This window comes from Leptonychotes weddellii, chromosome 12 (assembly GCF_054177405.1).
Source record: "Leptonychotes weddellii isolate Sample4059 chromosome 12, ASM5417740v2, whole genome shotgun sequence".
Lineage (NCBI taxonomy): Eukaryota > Metazoa > Chordata > Mammalia > Carnivora > Phocidae > Leptonychotes > Leptonychotes weddellii.
Window position 1 is genome coordinate 72,922,003 of NC_138380.1, and position 27,361 is coordinate 72,949,363.

Below are 27,361 nucleotides of genomic sequence, written 5' to 3' on the forward strand. Positions count from 1 at the left end.
ATTTATTTATTTGACAGAGATAGAGCACAAGTAGGCAGAGAGGCAGGGAGAGGGAGAAGTAGACTCCCTGCTGAGCAGGGAGCCCAATGCGGGACTCGATCCCAGAACCCTAGGATCATGACCTGAGCTGAAGGCAGCTGCTTAACCAACTGAGCCACCCAGGTGCCCGGAAATAAAGACTTTAAATGACACACTGGACCAAATGGACTTCACAGATATATTCAGAACATTCCATCCCAAAGCAACAGAATACACATTCTTCTCTAGTGCCCATGGAACATTCTCCAGAATAGATCACATCCTAGGTCACAAATTAGGTCTCAACCGGTACCAAAAGATTGGGATCATTCCCTGCCTATTTTCAGACCACAATGTTTTGAAACTAGAACTCAGTCACGAGAGGAAAGTCGGAAAGAACTCAAGTACATGGAGGCTAAAGAGCATCTTACTAAAGAATGAATGGGTCAACCAGGAAATTAAAGAAGAATTAAAAAAAATTCATGGAAACAAATGAAAATGAAAACACAACTGTTCAGAATCTTTGGGATGCAGCAAAGGCAGTCCCTAAGAGGAAAGTATATAGCAATAAAGCCTTTCTCAAGAAACAAGAAAAGTCTCAAATACACAACCTAACCCTACAGCTAAAGGAGCTGGAGAAAGAACAGCAAATAAAGCCTAAACCCAGCAGGAGAAGAGAAATAATAAAGATCAGAGCAGAAATCAATGAAATAGAAACCAAAAGAACAGTAGAACAGATCAACCCAAGTAGGAGCTGGTTCTTTGAAAGAATTAATAAGATTGATAAACCCCTGGCCAGACTTTTCAAAGAGAAATGACCAAAATAAACAAAATCATGTTCATTTGTTTTAATTTTTAGATTCTACGTTTAAGTGAAATTATATGGTATTTGTTTTTCTCCACCTGACATTTTACTTAGCATAATACTTTCTAGGTCTATCCATGGTGTCCCAAATGGCAAGATTTCTTTCTTTTCTTCTTTTTTTTTTTTTTTGGCTGAGTCATATTCCTCTGTGTGTGTGTGTGTGTGCGCGCGCGTATGTGTGTATCTCACATTGTCTTTATCCATTCATCCTTTGGTTGATAATTGGGTCACTTCCATATCTAGATTATAATAAATAATGCTACAGTAAACATAGGGGTGCGTATATCTTTTTGAATTAGTGGGTGTTTTTTTTTTTTTTATATTCTTTGGGTAAATACCTAGTATTGGAATTACTGGATCATATAGTATTTCTGTTTTTAATTTTTTAGGAACCTCCATGTTGTTTTCCACAGTGGCTGCACCAATTTACATTCTCAGCAATAGTGCATGAAGGTTTCTTTTTCTCCACATCCTCACCAACTCTTGATATTTTTTTGTCTTTTTCACATTGGCCTCTCTGACTGGTCTAAGGCAGTATCTCATTGTGGTTTTGATATGCATTCCCTGATGATGAGTGATGTTGAGCATCTTTTCATGTGTCTGTTGGCCATCTATATGTCTTCTTTGGAAAAATGTATTCAGGGCCTCTGCCCATTATTTAATTGGGTTGTTTGGTTTTTTTGTGTTTTCTTGGGGGGAGGGTTTTGAGTTATGGGAGTTACATATTTTGGATATTAACTCTTATTGGATATGTCATTTGCAAATATCTTTGCCCATTTAGTAGGTTGCTTCTTTTGTTTTGTTGATGGTTTCCTTTTCTGGGCAGAAGCTTTTTATTTTGATATAGTCCCAATAGATTATGCTTGCTTGTGTTTCCTTGTCTTAGGAGACATATCTAGAAAAATGTTGCTATGGCTAATGTCAGAGAAGCTCTGCCTTTGTTCTCTTCTAGGATTTTTATGGTTTCAGATCTCACAGGTCTTTTACCCATTTTGAGTTTATTTGTATATGGTGTGAGAAGATGGTCCAGTTTCATTCTTTTGCATGTGGCTGTCCAGTTTTCCCAACACCATTTGTTGGAGAGACCATCTTTTCTCCATTGTATATTATTCCTCTTTTGTCATTGATCAATTGCCCGTATGCGTGGGTTTATTTCTGGAGTCTATTCTGTTCCATTGATCTGTGTGTTTGTTTTCCATTAATCTATGTGTCTGTACCATACTGTTCTGATTACTTTGTAGTATATCTTGAAATCTAGGATTGTGGTATCCCCAGATTTGTTCTTTCTCAAGATTGCTTTGGCTAACTTTAGGGTTATTTTTTTACAGCTTTGTGGAAAATGCCACTGGTAATATGTATCATAATAATGTATTAAGAATTATAATAATGTATTATGTTTTCAAGGTATTGTTAACACAAGAACTGACATGTCAATGTGCTTTTTAAAAAATACTATTTCCAAAGAACCATAGTAGACCTTCCTACTCATAGCTAAAGAATGTTGAACTCCAGAGCAAATAAAACAGGACAAAATGAATATTACCACATCTCATGAAATGTCATGATCGTTTATTGGTATATAACTTCACATTTGAAGTGGTTATATTCACAGAGATGGAAGTGAGCGATTTGTGCCGAGGTCATTTTGTATTGAACATAAAAGAAGAGATTTGTCTTTGAGACTTCCTTCACTGGAAGGGAACCCCTAGGAAAAAAGTAGTCTCGGGAAGCAGGTATAATTCCTCTGTTAGTCTGAACTCCAGGTAACTAGATGTATGATGTTTACGAAGAGGAATGGGATTTATAACTAAAATGCTTTTAGCAGGATATCACTGGCTGAGGGTAGCTACAGAACCCAGGATCAATGAAGCAAGACTTTATAAAAATGTCCCATAGGTGATACCTGCAAGGAACTCTGCATACGTCCTTTGGAGACTTCTTTTCATCTGGGCCACATGTGTGTCTCCATTACAGTAAGGTATGGCCTGGTCTTTAGTTTCCTAGGGCTGCCATAACAATACCACGGATTGGGTAGCTCAAACTACAGAAATGTACTTTTTCATGGTTTTGTAGGCTGGAACTCCAAGATCAAGGTGCTGGCAGGGTCAGTTTCTCCTGCTGGCTTCTTCCCTGGCTGGCAGATGGCTGCCTTATTGCTGCTTTAGATGGTCATCCACTGTGCATCGACACTCCTGGTGTCTCTCCTTCTTATATGGACACCAGTCCTAGTAGATGATGTCCTTATCCTAATAGCCTAATTATAACTTAACCACCTCTTCGAAGAACTTATCCTTGACTACTGTTACATTCTGAGGTACTAGGGGTTCAGATTTCAGCATATGAATTTGAGGGGACACAGTTCAGCCCATAACACCTGGGGAACCACCCTCAATGTCCAGATCTTTCTCTGCTTTACCTGAACCTTAAGCAGTCCTTTAGCTTGTCTGTATCCTTGATATTATTTCAGAAAACTTGATACTGCCTAAGATCTGATTCATCCTATTTTTATTTTACACTCTGCTCTGTGTTTTAGCTCAACACTTAACAAAATGTGAACAGGTAAAATATAATTTCTCAAATGATCAGAAATGTAGTTATTTAGTTTCACTTGTACATAAACGTATCATTGATTACAAAAGTATAACAAAAGAGAAAGTTGTAAAAAAAACAAAAACAAAAAAACACATTAAATTCAGTATGGATTTGACCTATCTAATGAAATTTGTATAAAACCAGCAGATATTAAGTAAGGTCATTGTCTTAAACTGGCTTCTTCCTGATTCTCACTCATGGATTCAAAGTGTGGTAGTTGATTTGGGACATGATCCCAGGAAACACTACCAGTTAAAGGAGTATGGAATTGAGTCAAGAGAAGGAAGGAGGGAACCAATTAAAGGATCTCAACTTCATTTAAAGGAACTTTATCCTACTAAAGAATCCTAGAAACTGTTTAGAATATGAACTTCAAAGTTATTCTGCCGAAAGCCCCAAAGAGCTGGGGCTTTATGTACCAGCCTTCCCCATATGTGGGCAAAATAGATTCTGGCCACAGGAGGGGAAACGGAGACCAGAAGTTGTAGTTAATGGTAGTTAGAAACCTGAACAGTGTCCTCTATATCCAGTCACTGATCCTTAAAGATGGTGACTGCTCACAATTAAAACAAACAAACAAGAAAACAAACAAACAAAAACAGCTAAGAATACATCAGGAAGGTGGGCTGCTAATGTTAGAACAAAGTCCATAATTTATATTTACCTTTTTTCTCCTCTCATACCCTCATTTCCCCGTACACTTTGCTAACTCTGTGCCAGCAGGTTGATTAGTGAGATGGCCTGAACTTGAAACCCAGAGGCCTGTGAATCCAGTCTCTGTGTGTCCATTTCACAGTGGCTCCTGAAATTGTCCATAGTCTTCACTGAGCACGGAAGTGCTTGAATGAGTACCCTGAGTTTTATGCTTGGTTCTGCTTTCCCACATTATGTAGCAACAATCTTCGTGACAATCTCCTTGTCAGCTGGAGGTCTGCCAGTTGATTTTTTTCCTTGCATTTTGTTTTACTGGCTTGAGAAATCCAGAATATCGAGATAGTAGGTATAGATTTAGGAGGAGCACCACCTCACCATTACATCCGCACATGGAAAGTCGAACATTTGTGTTGGCAGAGCCTGAAGTTACAGAGACAGGGTGTACAAATTTTCCAAGCAGATCACTTTCAGTTGTGGTGAGAGATGATGTTCCTACATCCTTCCCTTGGTTCCCACACTCATGCATTCTACCTTTTTGGGGCAGAGCCAGTGTGGGGAGGGGCAACCTGATTTGTAGCATTTGCTAATTTTCATAATATAATCACTCCCACCTTGGCCACTTTCAAGCTACCTTATGTGAGGCTTTAAAGATTCCTGAAAATGATACCATTGTTTTTTCTTTTGTTGTTTTTTTTTTTCTTTTTTGTTTTTATGAGCAGATACAAGTTGGTGCCAGCACATAATGAATATAGCACCATAGTTTAGAGTGCATGTTATCTTCCCTGCATATTCTGCCAATACCTTCTGGTTCATATTAGGCAGATCTTATGTCTCTTTTGTTGAATATTCTCCCTCTTTCTCTCTCTCTCTCCCCGATTGCCTCTCTCTCTGTGTCTCCCTCTCTTTCCTCTGTCTCTCTCGTTTTTGTTTACCTGGAGCATAGACTTCTTTCCCAGATAGGACATTTTGAGACCTTACCTATTTGTTGCCTAGAGCCATGAGGGAAAATGAGATCAGATCTTCAGGAGAACACGTGTCATCTTATGGTGTTTAGGAATAGAAAAACTACTATCTTTTAGGTGGAAGAGGTTATTTCTGCTTATCCAGAGGGTTTGGGGAATCTGGAAGTTCACTGTTCTCAATTGTACCCACCTAGATGTTCTACACTTAGGGTCCCATGATTTGCCTATCATTGCCCTGACTTTTACATAGAAACTTGACGAGGCTATAAATGCAGCCTTCTTTTTAAGGATGTGACTCTCAAAAGCACACACTATGCCTATTTCTGGCACATGTTGACCTCACAACAGGAGATGGGAATCTCTTCATTATTTGTCCTAGAAGTCTTGTGGAGTTCACAGTCTGCCTTCAGTTGATGGTTGGCTGACTTGATGTTACCATTTTCTTCAGTGAATATAACAACATCCCACCAACTCCAAACCTTTATGATTACTATTGCCACCATATTTCTGAAATGGTAGGCGCCTCCCCTTCGATCTGTATTGTGTTCCAATCACTGCAGGTGAAATGCTTGGCATTTGTGATACTACAGTCTCTGAGGGGTTTTCTTGACTCTAGTTATGACTGGTATACAGTCAGGTACTAGTAGAGTCTTTGTGGCCACACAGCTGGTGAGTGATGAGTTAATTCTACAATCCCATTCTGAGGATCTATCAACCTAGATTGGGTTTCCCCAGAAATGGTCCCCGAGACAAGGATTCAAGTACAAATGGTTTATTTAGAAAGTAACTCTAGGAAATACTTAGAGAAATGTGAGAAGTTTAAAAAAAAGAACTAATAAAAGTTGGATTATCAAATAAGTTACCACTCTGAGTGAGTACAGCTTGATGCTCTGGACAGTTCTGAGAATCAGTACAGATTATGTGAATCAGAGTTTATCCCTTCCAAGGGGAAAATGTGCTGCAGTATTTAAAGTTAATGAGTGCTCCTGACAGACGTTAATTCCCTGGTGTTCCGAGGCCAACATATACACAGGCAGAGGGCTTACAGAAAGTTCAGGCAGTTAAATTTGGGCTCCATGGAAATACGGACGAGATACCAATAGCATCTGCCTTAGCTAGAAACTAAACAGTGCTATTAATGAAAATGCTTTAAAGAGAATTTCTGATTAAACAGTAGAAATGGATTTGAATGAATTTTATGTTTTCAGCATTTAACCGGCAACTAATGATTCTTTCTTAATTAAATCACTTAGATGGGATTGACATTGGGATTCTTAATGCCTGACAAGTCTTAAAGACCATTACTTTTCTTAAAAATATTAAGGCTTTTAAATGTGTATTGCTTTAAAGAAAATTTTAACTAACTCCTTAAGAAATACAATTGCAAGATATTTCCTTGTGGTTTCTGTGAATCTGGTCAATAGACCTTGTTGGTTCATTGACAGTTCTTTGCAAATGCATACTTGTGTATCCTCACTTGATGTAGCTTGACTGTGAAAGCTACAGGAGTATTCGCAAATGGAATATGGAGCTCCCAGAAAGAGCTGGGAGTGCATTTAATCCGGAAATAATGTATCTCAATATCTCAAGTTAAAAAATATGAAAATAGTCAGTTATATATTCAAAAATAGGGAAGAAGAATGATATTGGAAAATGTACGATGCATGCAAATTGTAAGGCAAATAATGCAGAAAGGTATTTGAAAGATGAAGCCATCATGATTTCCCACTTTATTCCCAGAGAAGTTTATTGCTGGTCTCAGCTCCTGTATATTGGCTTGTTTCGTTTAGATTAGTCATTTTAATTTGCTTTCATTGGTTATGGTCCTCATTTACCATAAAAAGATAGTTTTGTCAACTATACTCTGAATTTTTTATTAACTATATACTGTTGTTAATTTTATTATTTCAGAAAATCATTAGTACATTTTCATGATAGAAAAGTCACTGATTGGTTTTAAATGATCTTATTATTCCAGCCATAGATTTGCCCTTCAGAAATAAGTATGAACAAGATCTCAGGTAGCTATGAGGTCATTGTTTATCTTATTTTGTATTAACCTTCATTAATCACAAGTCTTATGGAATTTTTTTTTTTATTTTAAAGATTTTTTTTTATTTATTTATTTGAGAGAGAGAATGAGAGACAGCACAAGAGGGAAGAGGGCAGAGGGGGGAAGCAGACCCCCCGCTGAGCAGGGAGCCCGATGTGGGACTCGATCCCGGGACTCCAGGATCATGACCTGAGCCGAAGGCAGTTGCTTAACCAACTGAGCCACCCAGGTGCCCCTCTTATGGAATTCTTAATACTATTTTTTTAAACACTGCTTTTGTGGCAGGAACTGTTCTCTTTGTTTTCCACAGTAACTCATTTAGTCTTTATCACTACCTTGTGAGGTAGGTACTATTACTGTTCTTAGTTTTACAGATAAAGAAACAGAGTTCTAGTATCTTTTCTAAGGGAGAAGACAGAATTGGAACACAGCCATCTTTGTTTATGAGTCTAGATGTAACCACAAAGTTATGTGACTGAATGCTGAGGAAAATATAAAATATATTTACTAATTTTTTTTAAGATTTTATTTATTTAGAGAAAGAGCGAAAGAGAGAGAGAGAGCATAAGCAGGGGGAACAGCAGGGAGGGGGAGAAGCAGGCTCCGGGTTGAGCAAGGAGCCCGATATGGGGGGGCTCCTGGGTGGCTCAGATGGTTAGGCATTTGCCTTCGGCTCAGGTCATGACCCCGGGGTCCTGGGATCGAGCCCCGCATCGGGCTTTCTGCTCAGCAGGGAGCCTGCTTCTCCCTCTCCCTCTGTCTACCCCCTGCTCATGCTCTCTCTCTCTCCATATCTCTGTGTCTCAAATGAATAAATAAAATCTTAAAAAAAAAAAAAAAACCCGATATGGGGCTCGATCCCAGGACTCCGGGATCATGGGCCGAGCCAAAGGCAGATGCCTAACTGACTGAGCCACCCAGGTGCTCCTACATTTACTAATTTTGTGAAATCTGGTTTATTTAAATAAAACTCCGAAATCTTGGAATTGTTAGAAATTCTAAGGTAGAATATGATTAGGTTATAAAAATGAAGAGAAATCGTTTTTAAATCTAAATTCATTTTTAAAGAATGTTATTTTTGTTTTAGTGGAGGAATTCTTTCAGTAAATGTTTCTGTATTTTGGCTTGAAAAAACACATATGAATTGGATTATTTTTACAATTGCATATGAACACTTAAACGTTATATCTGGATTATACATTCTGCCTAACTAGTATATTTTCTTTTTTATGTATTTATTTACTTGCTTTATCATGTATCTTTTGCTCCTATCAACTTCATATGCTCTTATTTGCATTCATATTATATTTAATGTCAACCAAATTAACTTCGTAATTTAAAAGAAATTCTTCAGTTTTTTTAGTTACCATGCTATATTTGGGGCTATAAAATGCCTGAGATTGATACATGTAAAGAGACTTAATTATTATACATCATTTTCGTAAAAGAAAAGCAAAAATATATTTTTGTCTTCAACAGATAGGCCTTTTTCTCATTAAATACAAATTTCATAATTTAATGATATGGAATTTCTAAGGAAAGAAACTTCAAAATGTATTTGTGATGCCCTGGTGTATGTGTGCATGTGTGTATGTGTGCACACATGTGCATGTATTTTTTTTTCCTTTTTCTCTGAAAGTCTAGGAAAGAAATGATAGAACTTTTAGTTTTTATAACTTCAGGGAGGCATTATATTAAGGCACTCAGGAAACCTGGTAGTGATTGTGTAATTAACTTTGACCATAATTTTTCCACAAAGCCCTCACGCATTTCTTTTCCTCCTCATACCAAAGCTCATGTGAGTCATCCAAAGACTTAGGATGCAATCGATAGGGACACTTGCCAAAGTTGCCTAGAACTCCCAACTGAAAAATCCGCCATTCTCTCATTTTTAGGTTGATGTTTCTAAGTCTCTTAAAATTTTGTAAAGAACAGTAATTGTTATGCTTCAGTCACGTGTAAGATGTCAGGAGTATGGCCACATCATGTCCTAATGTATTCTTGATTATCTCCAGGGCCTTCCTTGTTGCAGAAGGGGAGCCCGCTGTTGGGCAGAGCTCATGGAAGCATAGTGTAGCTGTTTCCGCACGAATCGGGTTACATGCTTTGATGGAAGCGAGTGGTAGATGATAGGGGCAGCAGTTCAATCACAGCACGTTCTGACTTACAGGCGTAATTTCAGATGTTGACACACTGAGTGGAATTTGTTTCTGAAAGTGAGGGAGTTTGACATTTCCAGAGTAAAATACCGCAAGCCAGTGGAGGAAGAAAAGGAAGTGTGCGCCGATTATGAACAGTATGTGAAACGTTAACAATTGAAGAAAGACGGTCATGTGCTTCAGTAAAATCACAGATCTCGTTACTTAAGAATTAGATGCACATGTTGGGATGACGTGAAGGGTTTTCCAGTCCCATTTTCTTCTTGGAAGTTTTTCTAATATGTGGTCGTTAGAAAGTATAATCTTTGAACACTCACGAGAAAGAAATAATCCCAATATACTCCCTTATAATATCTTTGCTGTTAGTTGTAGGAGAGCACTTGTTTCAAGTAAGTTCTACTCGTTGCCCAGATTATAGCCACTCAACAGCAGTTCTGGAAGTGATGGTTTCTAAATGCAAGGGCAAGATGAGGAGTGAGGAGCCACAGCTATCCCAGCGGGAGGCTGGACAGGGATGACCACGATGTTATGCTGGTGGCTCACCTCGGCATAAGTGACCTGCTTCCCACTCACCACAGACAAAACTACCTCCTTGATGGGCTGCTAGAATTGCAGAGAGATGACGTACAACCTTTGAGGCTCACTGATCAGCTTGCAGTTAGGATGAAATATCAGGTACTTCCCAGTTTTTGACTTGACAGTTTAACACCAACTAGTGTCAGAGTGGAGGTTTGTTTAAATCTGAAATTACACTCTATCTGCAAGAAAGACGTGATTTGGGTTGTTCCTTTTCTCATGTGCTTTAAATTTTAGTTTTCCTTCCAAAATTGGCCTCGTGTGTTCCTAGACAAGGGAATGGTTTTCTTAGCTTAGAACATTTTTACTCTGCATATGATAGTGAGCACATTTGTACGTTGTACGTTGTTGCACAGTTTACATTTAAAAGTGATTTTTTTTTCATCCTTAGAAAACAGGTGCTGTGCACAAATAAAGTAACAGCTACTTGGCAAGCCAGTGTACTTTTGTGACAAATGAATTCTAGGAGAGTAATTTCATTTCATGTCTTATAAAATCGTCATCATCTAGATTGCAAGAAATTTTTATGTGGATTCCTATCTCATTTATGTCAATGAACAAGAATACTATAGTTTATACCCTTGCAACTTCAAGTGGGTCCTGTGGTCCACCAACACGGGCAGCACCTGACAGCTGGTTAGGCATGCGGACTCTGGAGCCCCACACCGAAGGGGTCAGAATCTTCACTGAGCATGCCTCTCAAATGATTCCTAAGCAGTGAGGAAACCGGAAGTCCCACTCGGGAGGTACATTTAGCAAAGTCCAGCAGGTATCTGTCTGGAGCTTCTTGTAACTTACAACGCTTATTACTGATTTAGATTTTTTTTTAAGATTTTATTTATTTATTTGACAGACAGAGACACAGCGATAGAGGGAACACAAGCAGGCGGAGTGGGAGAGGGAGAAGCAGGCTTCCCGCCGAGCAGGGAGCCCGATGTGGGGCTCGATTCCAGGACCCTGGGATCATGACCTGAGCCAAAGGCAGATGCTTAATGACTGAGCCAGCCAGGCGCCCCTACTGATTTAGATTTTAAGATCTTGGTATTTCATAACATTCCTAGTACTACAGATGTTTACAAATATTTTTATAGTGTAGCCATTTGCTTTTTGGAGGGGCGTATTAAAACAGGAAGGAGTAGAGTTAGGTTTCTTAAAAGAACCAAAGTTCTCTCTTTCATATATACTTGATTTTTTTTTTAAAAGGTAAAGCTAGGTGCTTTTTAAAATTACCTTCATTTAAAAGACGCATAAAGAAAATTATGGGCTGTGAAGAGAAGACTCTCAAAGGACAAATTTAGAGATTATAATGACAGGGTATGTAATCAAGGTTATTTAGTTTTAAAAAAAGAGATTGCCAGAAGATAACTTAATTGCTTTGCAAGTATAAGGAAAGTTTATAAGAAGGTGTTGACAAGCATGATAAATATTTTTTCCATTAATTACATGGTACACTAAAGATAGTTTTTGGTACTTAGAAATTACATTTTCAGTTTTAGGAGTGGCAAAGTAATACTTAAGGTGAGGCAGAAGGAATACTTCTCTTTTGAACTGATCTGTTGTTTTTAAAAATATAAAAGTTAGAACTTACTTGCTGGGGCTTGAAGGACTGGGAAAAGAGTCCATGCCCAAGAAGCAGAGTTGTGTGTCACTGTTTACTGGGTAAAATTATTCAGGGTCCGTGTATTCATTTAATTATGAGAAGAGGTAGAGAGAGTGGCTTGGGCTGACGTGAGTTGTCGGTTTAGCCAAGTTGCTCACAGTTACTTAAACTATCATATTTGCTCCTAATTATTTAGTAGGTTTAAATTCAGAAATTGAAACATAAATTGCTATTACCCTAAGGTACTTACTTGTAGAATGCATAGACTTTAACCTTAATCTGTGAATGGCAGAATCCCTTTCAGCACATTCCTAAGGTTCTAGAAAGCATTTTGAGAATTTTGAGGTCTCTGCTAGAGCTTGAAAACATGTACTAAGTCCTGAGAATATTTTTTTGTTACATGTTTCGTTGTAAGGGACTTTGTCATAAGGTGACTATTTGCAAGGTAAATTCTGTTATAAATTCCAAATACTGACATTTGCTTTTTCTCATAATTAATTCATCTTTCTAATGTTTTGTCCAATGTTTGCGCCCTTTAAAAATATATTCCAAAAATTTTTTTGCACTCCTCATGATCTCTCTCCTCTTTAATCCTGTGTTCTATTGATAGGTATCTTCTTCATTTAATTTTTTTCTTTAGTTTCTACCATAATCATACTTTAAATTTTTCTAATATTTATATTACTGAAATGTATTTTCAAATATACATATACATTTATATATATATATATTTATATATTTGATTTTAGTGGAACTGAGTTAGGTTGGATATGTTGAATATAAGGTCTTCAACTCGTGTTGGTAATCCTTTTGTGGATCCCAAATGCTATTTCATATTGAAAAGAACTCATTGGTGATGTTACTAACTTTCCTTAAAAAACAGATTTGTTCTTTCTGTTAGGGGCGTGATGCACAGATTAGAAATCATTTGTGTTTACCCTGAGTCTTGTTGCTTCCTGAGTCTAGATAGATGCATGCTTATTCCCCCACTTTGCTCAGATATTCGCTCAAATGCTTCCTTATTCGAGAGGACCCCCTTGGCCACCACATCTTCAGTACCATTCTAGTTTTAGTTACACTATCACTTTAACTATTGTCTCTTATGGATCACTTTACCTCATTTCCTTTCTTTGTAGCATTTGTCTCCACCTAATACTTTATATACATGTTTGTTGTTTATATTCTGTATCCCTGTACTCCCACCTCCCCACTTTATCTGTATTATAGCATCTCTTCTCTGCAAAGAAATTATATATGTATATTATCGTTCTCTCTGAGTTCTTTAGGCAAATCCAGCCAAACTCACAAGTGATCCTTTTTTCAACTAGGGAAGACATTCCAGGTAGTCAGCTTCAGGTGGCCATAAAAACATTGAGCATACTGGTCAGCATTGCATCATAATGTTGGTAAAGAGGAAAAGATCAAAGAGTATACAATCATTTAGTCATTTCATTAAAGTTTCATCCTTGGGAACTGGCATTCAAATTTTCACAGGGCTATGAAAAAAAACTTGATAGAAATCATGCTGATATGTTTATTATATCTTAAGAATCATGTAGGGGCACCTGGGTGGCTCAGTCGGTTAAGTGTCCAATTCTTGATTTTGGCCCACATCATGATCTCAGGGTCGAGAAATGGAGCCCCATGTTGGGCTCTGCACTGCGTGTGGAACCTGTTTAAGAGTAGCCCCCCTGCCAAAATAATTTTTAAAAAAATTAAAAATCCTCTTAAAAAGAATGATGGAGAAAACCTGTACATATTTCTAGTTGGGCAAGTGTTGTGGAATCAGGATTACACAGTGGTTGATAAAGCCATGGTTGAGAAAGAAAATGTAAATATCAAGTAGAGATGAGCAAGGAAGCTTAGTACAAATTACTTTTGAAGCAAAAGAATAGTATACTCAATTGTTTGAAATTCTAAGTGCATATAATTAGGTTTAAAAGTTTTCTGTATCAAAATATAAATAGAATATTAAAATGATATTTGGGTTTATTCAGAAATTTACTCAACATTTCAACAAAAGTCAACAGACTGAGTTTTGGGCATGTCATGATTCAAGTTAATTGAGATATTTATTTAGGGGTGCCTGGGGGGCTCAGTTGGTTAAGTGTCTGACACTTGATTTTAGGTCAGGTCATGATCTCAGGTTTGGGAGATTGAGTGCTGCCTACTTCAGGCTCTGCGCTGGGCATGGTGCCTGCTTAAGATTCCTCCCTTTTCCCCTATTCCCCCTCCCATGCAAGTGCTTTCTTTCTCTCAAAAAAAGAAAATTGTTTGAAATATTTGTTTAAAAGTAAGAACACTTACCAAAAGTTCTGATGGGTGATGATTTATAATTTATAATAACAGGCAAACAAATTTTGTCTCAATAATGTTGTCATTAGCTTCACTTTTATTGATGTGACTTTCTTCTGACATTTACAGAATTCATTCCTTTTTCTTTATGGAGTTCCTTTGATGGTTAAAACTATCAGATTTAAATTTTAAGATTTTAGAATTTGAGGGCCTTTCTAGTTGATCTAGTAAAGCCCCCCCTCTTTTTTTTTTTTTTTTTTCCAGAAAGTAGGAAACTGAAGCTCAGAGGGCATAATTCAATCAGTTGTGGCCATTGATGCTTATTAGAGGCAGGGGTTGGGCTAGACCTGACTTTCCTAAATTGGATTAAAAAGTGGAAAATTATCAATTTTTTCATACAACAGGCCACAGTAAACATAAACCAGCAGCCAGTGTTGAGGTACAGTAATATCAATTTGAGAACAAGAGTTTTCAAGTCCCATAGTGCTACTAACAAATTTATGGCATCTCTGACTGTGCAAGGCTGATCACCCCTTCTGGTTTTCCCCGGACAGGGATTCACAATAGAAATTAGAATCCTATTCACAGTGTTTGCAAACATCAGAATTACTTAGCAATACCTTTAATAATATATTTAGAATCTGCATTTGAGAAAAGAGAAAAGAATATGAGTTACACGTAGCAGAGTTGAGATAGAGATATATTAATACATGTGGAATTAATCACTCTTCTTGAAATAAAAAGGTAACTTGTGAGGATGTCACTTTGTCCAAAATTTATTGGTAAATGTAGTTTTAATTAGACAAAAAAAATAGTTCCAAAGTTCAACAGAAAGACACCGTGAAAGAAGCAGTGTGACAGAGTGTGGCAGCTTATACTTTCTGGTATAAATTGAAAATGATGAGACTCCAGAGAGAAGAGCGTGTCAGGCGTTTGGATTTGAAACAGAGCTCAGAATCTTTTTTTTTTTTTTTTTTAAGATTTTTTTTATTTATTTGACAGAGAGAGACACAGCGAGAGAGGGAACACAAGCAGGGGGAATGGGAGAGGGAGAAGCAGGCTTCCCGCTGGCAGGGAGCCTGATGCGGGGCTCGATCCCAGGACCCCGGGATCATGACCTGAGCTGAAGGCAGACGCTTAACGACTGAGCCACCCAGGCGCCCCCAGAGCTCAGAATCTTGATCGTTGTGTGACTCTGGGCGCTTTGCTTAACACTCTAAGTCTCATTTCCTCAACTGCGTCATGGAAACTCTATTAAAACTAAAACCAGTGCTCACTTAGGCAACATAGATACTAAAACTGGAACAATACAGAGAAGACTAGCATGGCCCCTGCACAAAAGTGACATGCAAATTCGTGAAGCATTCCATATTTTTAAGTCTTAAAAAAAAAAAAAATACCTAAAACCATAAGCTTGGTGAAGATTAAATGAATTACCGCATGGTAAGTGCTTAGCCTGGTGCAGTTGTGATTCTCCATGTATGTTTGCTGATAGTTGTGTTATTAAGATTAAAAGTAAGAATTTGGTGAAACAATGGAAATAGGAAAGGAATAAAAAAAAAGTTCTAGAAATGTATCCCAAACCTTAACTCATTATAAAGAAGGGATCACGAACCAGTAATTATTCAGTAAAAGGGAAAATTGGCTACTGGGAAAAACCGCTTAATGTAATTGTCCCTTCATACTATTGGGGGAATTCAGTTTCACCAAGACTAAACACTACAGTGTAAAATAAGCAAAACAATCAAATATTAGTAGAGACTATAGATGAAATTTATCTGATTAATACATAGTTTTGTGAGTATAATATTTCAAGAAATCATAAAGAATAGGTTTAAAAGTTAAAAAGTAAGCAACAAACTAGAAAAATAAGACTTAGAATTCACAAGAGTCTGAAAATTAATATATGAGAAAAAGTTTTACGTCGTTAGCCATCAAGGAAATTCAAGTAATTAAAAGATTGAAATAATCTTTTTACTTAGAATTTAGGAAATAAAAATGTTAAGTATTCATGAAAGTGGAATGAGATTGTTACAAATGTAGTATAAATTGGCACATAGTTTCTGTGAGGTAAATTGGCAATTGCTTAAAGAACCTTAAAATCTTTCTTAACTGGGGTATAATGTACAAATGTGTATGGATAAATGTTATCACCTATCTGTTTCTCTGTTTTAGAATAACCATCTTCTTTCCTTATAATATTTCTAGTTTTCAAATTTCCTATAAAAATAGGAAAATCAAAATAAACAAAGTATTTTTAATAGGAATAAAACCTAACCAAGAGTTTTGAAGATCACACCCTCTGTTCACTTTGCTTTTATTTTCCTGCATCGCCCTCTGGTGCCCAACATGTGGTTAGCTTCTGATACCAGAATTGTAACCAACTAATACACAAAATTGTATTGTTAATTTAATTTAGGTAATTCATTTCAATTAACAATTTTTGTATAATATAAATTTGTTACATAAATTATTATGTAAATAAGTCCACTCGTATTTTGTAATTTAAAAAAAATACCCAGGCTACTCTGAATTTGAGGGTTTTTTGCTGGTTATATACACAGTTTGAGCCTACCATTTTGTTTTTACATGCAGAAAAAGAAAAAACAGATCATTAAGACACGTTCTAAGGAATAATTTAGATATTGAACAATTTTTCAGAAACCAAGAAATTATAAATTATGTCCTTTTTGCTCATTTAAGAATGTTTTATAACTAAGCGGTGTACAAAGTACCCTAAAGCGGGTCTGTCTTTGTAAGAGTTTAGACCACACATGGATTAGGGGAAGGGGTAAAAATTAGAGGCAAGCTGTATGGTCAAAGATTAAATGGGCCGTTTCTGTTTCTCTGCAGTTCCAAGTGGAATAGTATCACCTTTGGGTTTCTTTTATCTTTAATTCTTAATGTTTCTAGAGGAAAACTACTTGAGCCCACTAACGATTTCAAACGTGTACTTGGTGCCTTGTGAAAATGTGTTATGACATCCCATGAGGGCACCATTCCTACACAAGGTTGCTTCCGAGGAACTTGATGCTTCTTTGACTTAACAATGTGCCAACATTGCATTTTTATCCAAGGTGGATTCAATGAGCAGCAGAGTTCTCTCTCTCAGAAACATTTTGTGAAGTGATTTCTTACTGAGCAGAGCACCTGAGAACAAAAATACTGTCTTTATAAAGCTAAGAGTTTAAATTACTTCATTTGAGAGGTTAACAATTTATTTTGGCACCGAAAGTATCTTTTAATATGATGTGTGTACTTGACTATGATATTTAATAGGAACGGTCTTTGGAAGCATTGAAATGTACTATTCATGGTTATTTCAGAGACTGTTCAAATAATAAGTTAATGTTTGAAGGATACTTGTATCGTCCCATTAGTGAACTTTAAAGCTCACTGAAGCTGATATCGTTCATCAGAATCTTTCTCATTGGTCTAGGAATCTGTTCTGATTTGAGCATACTAATGTTTTTGCTAAAATAATTTTTTAAATAATAGAGTTGTACTTGATTTAACGTCTACTATGTGCCAGACTTTTTAATAGGTTTTTTACACACGTCTTTCTTTGGGTATTTTAATAGCATCTATTGAGACAGAATACTTACATGTATGAATATATAAGCTTAACACAGTATAAAGCTAAAATATTTCTACAATTATAAATCTATAGCTTGATTTTGACCAACATTTCACACTGTCTTCTAATGAAACTCCATACATACATTTGTTAAATATTTATAGCATACTATTATTATATACCCAGTACTGTGGTTGCAATGGTGGGATGGCAATTTTCTTTGACTGTGGGCTTCTAATCCAGTGGAAGAATCTATCAAGATACCATACAAAGAAGTAGGAAATTTTAATGGAGTTGTATTCTGTGAAAGATACATCTAAGCCTGGGAAAGCTTATAATGGGGTGGTTTGAGCTAGTCAAGAAAGGTCATGAAAGCCTTTTGTAAGGAAAGACTGTTAAGGAAGAGAAGTGTTGTAGGCAGAAGAACAGGTTATATGGAAGGAGGAAATGAAAGAATGGTCATTTGCTCGAGTAGGAATACAAAGTTCCACGTGATTTATACCCCAGATGCTTACCTTAACCCACACATCTTTCTGTCTCAGCATGCTAGCAGAGATTTTCTCAACAGTTCTTATAAGAGGCCTACTCGGTTGAATTTTCTGGGATTGGGAAAGGAATCAGTGTGGTATTAGTTTGGATTTCTGACTCCAGGGTAGTTAAATATACATTTAAAAAAAGCATTTTCTTAATAGGTGACAAAAGCAGGACTCCCTAAATCTATTTTCAATCACAATATACTATTTCAAAGCTTTGTAATACTGTATTATTAAGCTTTTGCCCTAAGGTTTTTAATACATAAGTGATTTATGTATTAAATATGTGGTTTAGAAATTAAAATTTAGGCACTTGTTACCAAAGACTGCAACTTCAGCTTGTGAAAATAAACCTGTTCTTTTTGTCTGTTCTAAAAGCAGATGAGTGTAAGATGTCTGTGAAATATACCCTTACCAAATTTTAAACTTTTAAAATTTCTCATCCCTTTCCTAGGAGAATAAGATTTGCTATGGGGACTTGCACTTTGTAGGTTATTGCTTTCCCTGCATTATTTATGAGTTTTATTATGAGTTTAATCGCAGTATTTATGTTATACACCACTGAATTTGTATTTAATGAATTGAATTTACATTTAATCAGTTTGTGTTAAAGTGACTTAATGAGATGCTTCATTTTTCTGTGTTAAAAGCAGGTCAAGGCCAACCGAAAGATTCAGGGCGTTACATTATTTAGTGCTCATTTTCTGCAAACTTGTAATTTTATCATGATTCACGGTTTAACTAAACCAGTTAATGACATTTCCTGTAACCATTTTTAATAATTCTCGAAGGTCAGACGTTCTACTGTTGATTCATTGGCAAACTTTTTTTAACTTTCTAACATGGGAATGCTCACGTTCTTTTGTTTTCAAAATGGAATATGCAGAATAAGATTGTGTCAGATTATCAAGGAATGGAATAAAAGAGGCAGTCGAATTTAGAACTGAAGATACCACGTTTCCAACGTTTGAATTTGTGGAAAACAACAAAGAAACATATTGGAGCTTTTTACTCCTATATATAATGTACCTGAAAATAGCGTTCAAAGTAAAAACAATAAAGAACTCAAATTATCTGTGCAGGATATTTTCCTTCTTGTTTTATCTCCACTCTCTCCAAACCTTCCATCTCCTCCCTTTATCTTGATTGTGGCTTTTGTCCTCGGTGAAGAGCAAGGCAGACAGTAACTGTCACCTTTTCGACCCCAAATATACGTATACACCCAGCAGCATTTGTACTCAGCTCCCACTCATCCTCCCTGGAGCAGTGAAGTCGATGCCTATTCAAGGGTCACTCCACACGCCGGCTGTCTGTCCCTCTCCACCTTCACAAGAACTTTATATTTCACCGCTTTTCTCTTTCCTGCATCTTTTCCTTCCTCCACTCTTCAATATCAGTCCTCTCTTGCTCTGGTGACCCTGCACTTCAAGGCAGCCTTTCTCCTTGACCCCAGCTTCACCCTTACAGGCACCCCGCCCCCCTCTTTTTCTTCTTTGCTTCCAGCCAAGGTGCTTTGAGGACATGCCTCTGCACTGGCCACCACTTCCCATGTGCTTCCAGGCATTCCGGTGGGCCCCGCCCCTCGCCAACACTGACCGTGTAACATGGATGACTCCCGTGGGCACTTTGAATTTTGCATCTTTGTCTCTGAACTGCTATGAACTATCTTTCTCCCTGAGACTTTTTTTTTTCTCTCTCTCTCTCTCTCTCATCATTCCAAACAGCCCAGTCTCCTGATTTCCTTCCTGCCTCCATGGGAACTTATTTCTACCAAGTTTTCTTAGGGACTCCTTTGACTACTTTCCTTTTATTTATATGGTTTTACACCAAATTTCTATTCTGAAACCTTCTATTTTATTTTTAATCTTTAGCCAAGACTTCTTTTGAGCCTCATGCTTTAAAATTTTTATTTATTTATTTGGGAGAGAGAGCACAAGCAGGGGGAGCAGGAGAGGGAGAAGCAGACTCCCCACTGAGCAGAGAGAGCCTGATGTGGGGCTCGATCCCAGGACCCCGGGATCATAACCTGAGTTGAAGGCAGATGCTTAACCAACTGAGCCACCCAGGCGCCCCCAGCCTCATGCTTTAAATGTTACTATTGCCTGACTTCACCATTTGCATGTCTCACTTATATTGAAAACTCAGCCTCATTTGAACTCTACTTCTCTTGTCTCTTCCTCAAGTACCCACGAGCCCATCACTCCTCTAGTCCTCCGGCCATCCTAATGTCTATGTCAGACACCTGCAGGGCATTCCTGATAAGAGGCTCTTACTCAGCAGCATCCCTGGTCCACCACCACACACTGTGGATTCTTCCTCCCAATCGCTGTACAACCCCTCCTTGTCTCACAATCTCCACAAATACCAAAGCCACTTACTATGTTGAGCTAGATTACTGTAATAGCCTTCAAATTATTTTCTCTCCTTTGAATTTTGTTCACCTTAAATCCATTTCCCAAATAGCAGCTTGCATGATCTCTTAAATTTTTACATTAAATTATTTTGTATGTGGCTTAAAATCTTTCTGTGACTTGCCGTTTGACAGAAATTCAAAGTGCAGTTCTTTAGCATTTCTGTTAGACCCTGCATGATCTAGCCCTGCCTCCCTCCCTGAACACATTTTATGTCATTTTCCTCACTCATCTGTGACTGAGCTAAACTCTCCTTCTTTATACATCCCTAAACGGCTTCCCTTTTGTTGTTCTGTTTGTCTGGAATGTTCTTCCTCTATAGTCTTCAATAAAACATTTCTCCGGAATCACAGGAAATGCCATTTCTCATGCGAATTTTCCCCTGACTGCTCACAGTCCAAAATGGAACCCACTTGTGATATTGTCTCCTAGGGAATAATGCTCTATTGCTTTACAGAACTAATCATAATGTATTGTAATATGTTAGTTAGGAGGCTCTGCAAGAATAGTTAAAATCCCAGACTCTTACGTCACAGTGCTAATCTGATCCTGACTCTATGTCTTATGTGCCGTGTAACTACGGGCAAGTTCTCTAACCCCCCAGCACCCACGTTTCTTAGTGAATAGTAATAATATGTATCTTGTAGGGCATTTGCAAAGAGGAAATGGTTAATATTTGTAGAGTAAATGCAACATATAGTAGGCACCAGATATGTGCTTACATACATACGTATGTATACGTTTGTGCATAATTTACTTAATGCCTGAAGACACAAAACTATCATCTGCCACAATTCTTGACCTATGACAGGCTGATAGTAAATATTTGCTTATTGAATTGATGAAATATGCAGTGTACCTTATAACTAAGCTTCATTGATTTTCAGAGAAAAAAGGAATGATTGTTATATTTGTAAGAATATGTGATCAGTTATAAAATTTATATTTTGGTTTGTGATCCACCTATTAAAATTGTTTAATTATGTGTTTTTGAGAAAATCTCCAACATTTCATCTGGCCAGCCTCCTACCTTCTAGCAGGCATGGTTTTATTTTTTCCTCATTTTGCAGATGTGATACTCAGCCCCAAGAGCCTCAGGGGCTCATACAAATAGCAGAGTTAATAAATGATGGGATGTTTCCACTTACCTCACTGTCCTGGATCTCACTGCAGAACTCAGTGTTCTTAGCCTTTTTGGAAATAACCAATGAACTATGTGAATACTTTTGATAGGATGAGTGATATTTTTGGGTGATAATTCTTAAATTTTCATGTTGGGACAGGCATTAGAGGTTGACATTCTGTCCTCCTGCAGCTTCCTAGTTGTTCAGGGTTTCATCACTTAGAGCAATCCCTGTCTGCAAGGTCTGCTTGTCCTTGGCCTTGCCTCCATCATTCCCTCCATCGTGCCATGCCTTCTGTATATAAGCTTTCCAGCGAGCAGTTCCAAAAGGCCACCTGTTGTTCCTGATTCTTTCACATTACTTTCCTGGGTTAACCCTGGTAGAAAGATTGTACCATCACATTTCAAGATTACTAAAACTCTGTTCCTGTCATTGACTTTACTGCCTTTCCCCCTAGCTTTTCCTTGCGAGAGGTAAGCAAGTGGTTAGTTTGTCCTTGAACCTTCCCAGGTGTCACCATATCATTTCTGGATTCTGAATACATTTCATTGTTTGTTGGCTTTTTTTTTTTTCTCTCTCTCTCTAAAGGCTCCGAAAATTTGAGAGCTGAAAGGGACCTTACGTAATTCAAGTCCTAAATTTATAATCAGAGAAACTAAGCTTCAGGAAGGTGAGTGACAGGCTCAGGGTTACACTAGGAGTTGGGGGCTCAGATGAAAATTGCTGTTTGAGCCTTAGTGCACTTTTGTTACCAATTTACTCACTTTATGAAAGAGAAAGCGGCGCAACAGGACCGGGACGTACAAACCACACATTCAAATAAAATGATATGATTGATTTTCGTGTTCATTTATTCATTTATGTTTTATCTTTCACAGTTTAACAGCAATGCCCAGGATGTGAGCTGTTTTCAGCACCTTGTCCAAGCCAATGTGAGAAATAAGAAAGTGCTGAAAGACGCAGTGAATAATATCACAGCAAAAGGAATCACTGACTATAAGAAAGGCTTTAGTTTTGCTTTTGAACAGCTGCTTAATGTAAGTATCCATACCACCCCCTTTTCTCTTTTATTACTGAATCACAGCATATGAATTTCAGTATGCTGGTACTTACCACCATCAGTCACTATGAGTTACATAACAGTGCTGTTTTTCATTTAATTTAAAAGCAGATGTGTCCAGGCAATAGAAATCTTTGAACTACTTTTATTTTTAAATCCAAAATTCAAAAGACATACAAAATGTAGACATTCTTTTTTCTTTTAGATCTTTTCTTCCATCATCTTTTAAGAAGCACATTTGTAAGATAATTATTTAATTTTGTATAAACCCTTCCAATTTAGATGGCATATGTAGAATATCATTTCCTTTTTGTTTTCTCTATCGCTACTGTATTTATCTGGAGACTGGCATTTTCAATCTTCAATGGCTGGTGGAAATATTGTAGTTTTAAACATCTACTTGGTTCTTGAAGTTATTTCTTAATGTACAGGAAGGTCCAAATGACAGACATGAAGGTGAGGAGGACATAAAATGCCAGAGCAGGGATTCCTTCCTCAGTGAAGATCCCCCTCCCAATAAATCACCCACCGATGTTCCGTTTAGACTCTCACACTCCAGCACGCCTACTGTCTGCCCCGTATTACAGCACATATCTCACACCCCAGACTAGTGTTCTCAAATGGCTATGTCCTCTATTTCATTTTGAACTCTTCAAGTGCAGGAGTTATCATTCAGGTTTTTTTTGTTTTTTGGTTTTTTGTTTTTTTAAGATTTTATTTATTTGACAGAGAGAGACACAGCGAGAGAGGGAACATAAGCAGGGGGAGTGGGAGAGGGAGAAGCAGGCTTCCAGCTGAGCAGGGAGCCCGATGCGGGGCTCGATCCCAGGACCCTGGGATCATGACCTGAGCTGAAGGCAGACGCTTAACGACTGAGCCACCCAGGCACCCCTCATTCAGTTTTTTTACCTCTCACAAAGCAATATTATCGTGGTGGTTGAGAGAGCAGACCTAACCTTTCTCTACTTGGGTTTCCTCCCTTACACCATGGCACATACCTCAGAGGGTTGTGGGTAGGATTGTCCACAGAACCTGACACACAGCAAACCGCATGTGAGTGTGGGTTGTTGGCTTGGCAATGGAGTCATGATCATTATGACCATAGTTAACAACTAGCACATGTCTGCTAGAGAGTCAGCTCATAATTCATACCATATTTGCTGAGTCACTGAAGAAGCCCTTACACGTGGTCTTATCTGCAAATCCTACTTTGTTGTTCCCTAAGTAAAGCTTCCAAAACAGTTTTCAGGATGTCTGATTGGTTGCTTGATCCATTTGTTGATTCGGCCAATATTTATTGTGTGCCTCACAATTTCCTGTCATGTTACCAGCACTAGAATAGCAGAGGTAAACAAGACTGTCTGATCTCAACAACGTCCAGCATGATATGGTTAATTATTATTCCTAGTACAGTACGTTAGTGCTGTTATAGGGCATTTGGAGTCTGTTTACTTGAGTGGCACCAAAGAGGGCTTCGACTTACCCAAAGAAGGTTGGGAAAGTGGGCATTTCCTTGAAAACAGGATTTTGAAGAATGAGTAGAATTTAGGCAGGTAGATGAGAGAGGGAAAATCATGTCAGATAAAAAGAACAACATGGACAAAGGCACAGACGTAGGAGGCATCGTGGCACATTGAGAAAATGGCCGGTGCGTCAGCATGGCTGGGACATAGCAATACAGGAGCTGCGAGGAAAATAAAAAGGCCATGAGGTATCAGTTAATGAGGTGTTTAGGAGCAAATGAAAAGTTGATAATATGAGAATGACATGGTCTAACGAGTGTTCTAAGTTAAGCTGTTATATAAGTCCTGGTCTTGGAGTAGATGCAAAGAAACGTTAAGGAGAATGACACGGTAACTAACTGGATGGTTCTCTGGACTCGAACACTTGGTGGCTGGTGACACAGGAATCTAGAGAGAGGGACTGTGAGGGTAGAAATAGCTCCGTTTCCACTATGTGGAGTTTGAGGTGGTGGCATTTATTAGGTAGCGTTAGATAAGCGAGCAAGGAGACAGGAAAGCAAAGTAGTTCAGCTTTGCAGTTTCCAGGGGAATTCTCTTTGGTAAAATGCATATGTTTATTAAAAGATGTATGTTGGTTAATAGAAGGATGAAAACTCAGAACTTTGAGATTCAGATGTAATGAACGATTAGATGAAAATGGATTCTTTCTGCAGTAAAGAAATAGAAGTTTGTGGGTTTTTTCATAGAAGTTCTTTTTCTTTTAAGTCAGTCAGGTTTTTCTAGATTGTGGGATTGTAATTACTCTTCTTGGTATTGTTAATTTGCGTCACTTCATTCCCTCGTGTTCAGGATTCAGTTGTGAAATGATAAGGGGTCTCAAGCCTCGTGGACTGTTTCCAAGGCTGTCTCATTAGAGAGGCCACATTAACTCCCAGATTCACTACTAGTTGCTGATTAAATATGATTTAACTCCTCTTGGCCTCTTGTACTTCCTCTACCACTGTTGTAAATGATATTTAATATGACTTCAGTTATTCCTGAAATAAGTCCTATGTTCTGCTTTCCACATATCCCTTATGTATTGCAGTTCTTCATTTTAAAATAATTCCCCCAAGGGCACCTGGTGGCTCAGTAGGTTAAGCAGCTGACTCACGATTCTCAGAGTCGTGGGATCGAGCCCCATGTCAGGCAATGTTCTCAGCGCAGAGTCTGCTTGTCCCTCTCCCTCTGCTCCTTCCCCTGCTTGTGCTCTCTCTCTCTCTCAAATAAATGGATGAATGAATAAAAAAAAATTTTTTTAAAAATAATAAAATAAGATAATTTTCCCAGATGTCATTACTTGCCGTATTCAAAGTTGAAGCAGATTTTGTTACCTATTTCAAATGCTTCCAGTCTTATCACAGTGTCATTCTTTAGTTTTTGTTTGTCCTTCTAAGGTTTATCATTAAGATCCCTGAAGCAAATATCAAATAGAATTAAATGTATCATTTATCCCACAGTACACCTTAAACTGAGATTTGAATTAGTCCTCGGGTAGAATTTCATAAAGTATTACAAATATACGGAGATGCATTGTTCAAAAAAAATTTTTTTTTAGATTTTGAGAGAGAGAGAGCATGAGCGAGGGGAGGGGCAGAGAGAGAGAAGTGGACTCCCCACTGAGTGGGGAGCCAGACGCGGGGCTCAATCCCGGGACCCTGAGATCATGACCTGAGCTGAAAGCAGATGCTTAACTGACTGAGCTACCCAGGCACCCCAAAAACTTTTTTATTAAGTACATGATAGGATAGATGCTGTGCTGTGTACAGCCCACACAGTGATACAAGGAAACACAGGATACACAGGGATATGCATACCGTAATTTGTTATGAAATAACATACTAAATTACCAACCCTACTAATTGTCGTTTTATTGAAATAGTCAAGTTCTTTCCTTTACTTAATTTGTTACAAACCAGTAACATATAATTGTTATGATTGTGTGATTCTTTAGATAACTGCAAATCCTCTGACTAGTTGCTGACTTTGCTCCACCACACGTCTAAGGAGACTAGTCCTGGGAAAAATCATGTTGAAAACAAAACATTTTGTCATTCCCCCTTTTGTGTATGTCCTAACATCTCTCTCTCTTGGGAAACATTATTATTTTAATTACACAAATGATCAGCAAGACCCCGTGTGTTTACTTACACTGGTACTCGTATTCATTAATAATAATGGCCCCACTACTTCCAAAAATGAAACCAAGTCCTTATGTAAAATCTTTACCTAATCACTTTTATGTAACAGTCCTTTAGGTACATATTATTTTGCCCATCTTAAAGAGGCAGATAAAAAGAAATCATCAAAGAAATTAATTTTAGTTAAGGATTTCAATGCCTTTCACAAAAGCATTTTGATGATAAAATATGTAACTTTTTGTATAGTCAGATTTTCATAAGGCTTTCAGATAAGAACTACGTTTGAATGTGACAATTGTATTAGTCAATACTTGCATTTTCACAATACTTTGTTCAAAGCTTTAACTGCCAGTGTTCTGATGGCCTGATCAATGGGGTGAGATTATATGAAACAGGGTTTTTCATCAATAGAGCATAGTAGTCTTGCTTAACTTTTACAATGGTAAATGAGATTTATCTTCTTTGAAAAGTAAGATCGAGTATAGACTTTCCAGAAGACTAACCACTACCGAAGAATTAATGATTTTTTTTCAAAAATAGTAATCATTTAAAGGCCAGGGCTGGTGCTGTCCAGTATGGTAACCACAATTCCATGTGTCTGTTGAGAGTTGAAATGTGCCTGGTCTGAATTGAAATGTGTTGTAAATATAAAATACACACCAGGATTTGAAGAGCTACTCTGAAAGAAAAAAATGTATACCATCTCAGTAATTTCTATATGGATTTCATGTTGAATTGATAATATTTTGGATGACTGGGTTAAATAAATATGCTAGTAGAATTAATTTCAGAGATTTCTTCATACTTCCATTACTGTGGCCATTAGAAAGTTAAACTTACAAATTTGGCTTGCAGTATACCTCCATTGAACAGTACTCAGCTGGAGGCTTGACATTTTCAAAGAAGCTGAGCATTCATAAAGTAGTGTAATCTTTTATTCTCAACACTTTTGCAAACACATTTCACAACAGTAGAAGCTTGAGATTGTAATTTCAGACCTCAAAGAAGTCCAGCTTTCTAAAGTAATTGTTCATTTTAGTGGCCCTTTGTTGCTAATCCATTGTTCTCCTATGACTGACTCTTTTTTTTTTCTTTTTTTCTTTTTTTTTTAATTTTATTATGTTATGTTAGTCACCATACAATACATCATTAGTTTTTGATGTAGTGATCCACGATCCATTGTTTTCGTATAACACCCAGTGCTCCATGCAGTACGTGCCCTCCTTAATACCCATCACT

The 27,361-nt window shown here is 37.5% G+C and overlaps 1 protein-coding gene and 1 non-coding gene across 2 annotated transcripts in view; both read left to right on the top strand.

Annotated features, from left to right (window-relative positions):
- CACNA2D1 (calcium voltage-gated channel auxiliary subunit alpha2delta 1) overlaps positions 1-27,361 on the top strand; it is a 343,011-nt gene that overhangs the window by 260,646 nt on the left and 55,004 nt on the right. The window contains exon 8 of the mRNA XM_081799703.1: positions 22,258-22,456. Coding sequence (XP_081655829.1) covers positions 22,258-22,456 — 199 coding nt within the window. The remainder of the gene's footprint in view (positions 1-22,257; positions 22,457-27,361) is intronic.
- LOC115939717 (U6 spliceosomal RNA) lies at positions 15,044-15,150 on the top strand. Its single transcript, XR_004074489.1, has one exon. It is a non-coding gene; the product is annotated as a U6 spliceosomal RNA (small nuclear RNA).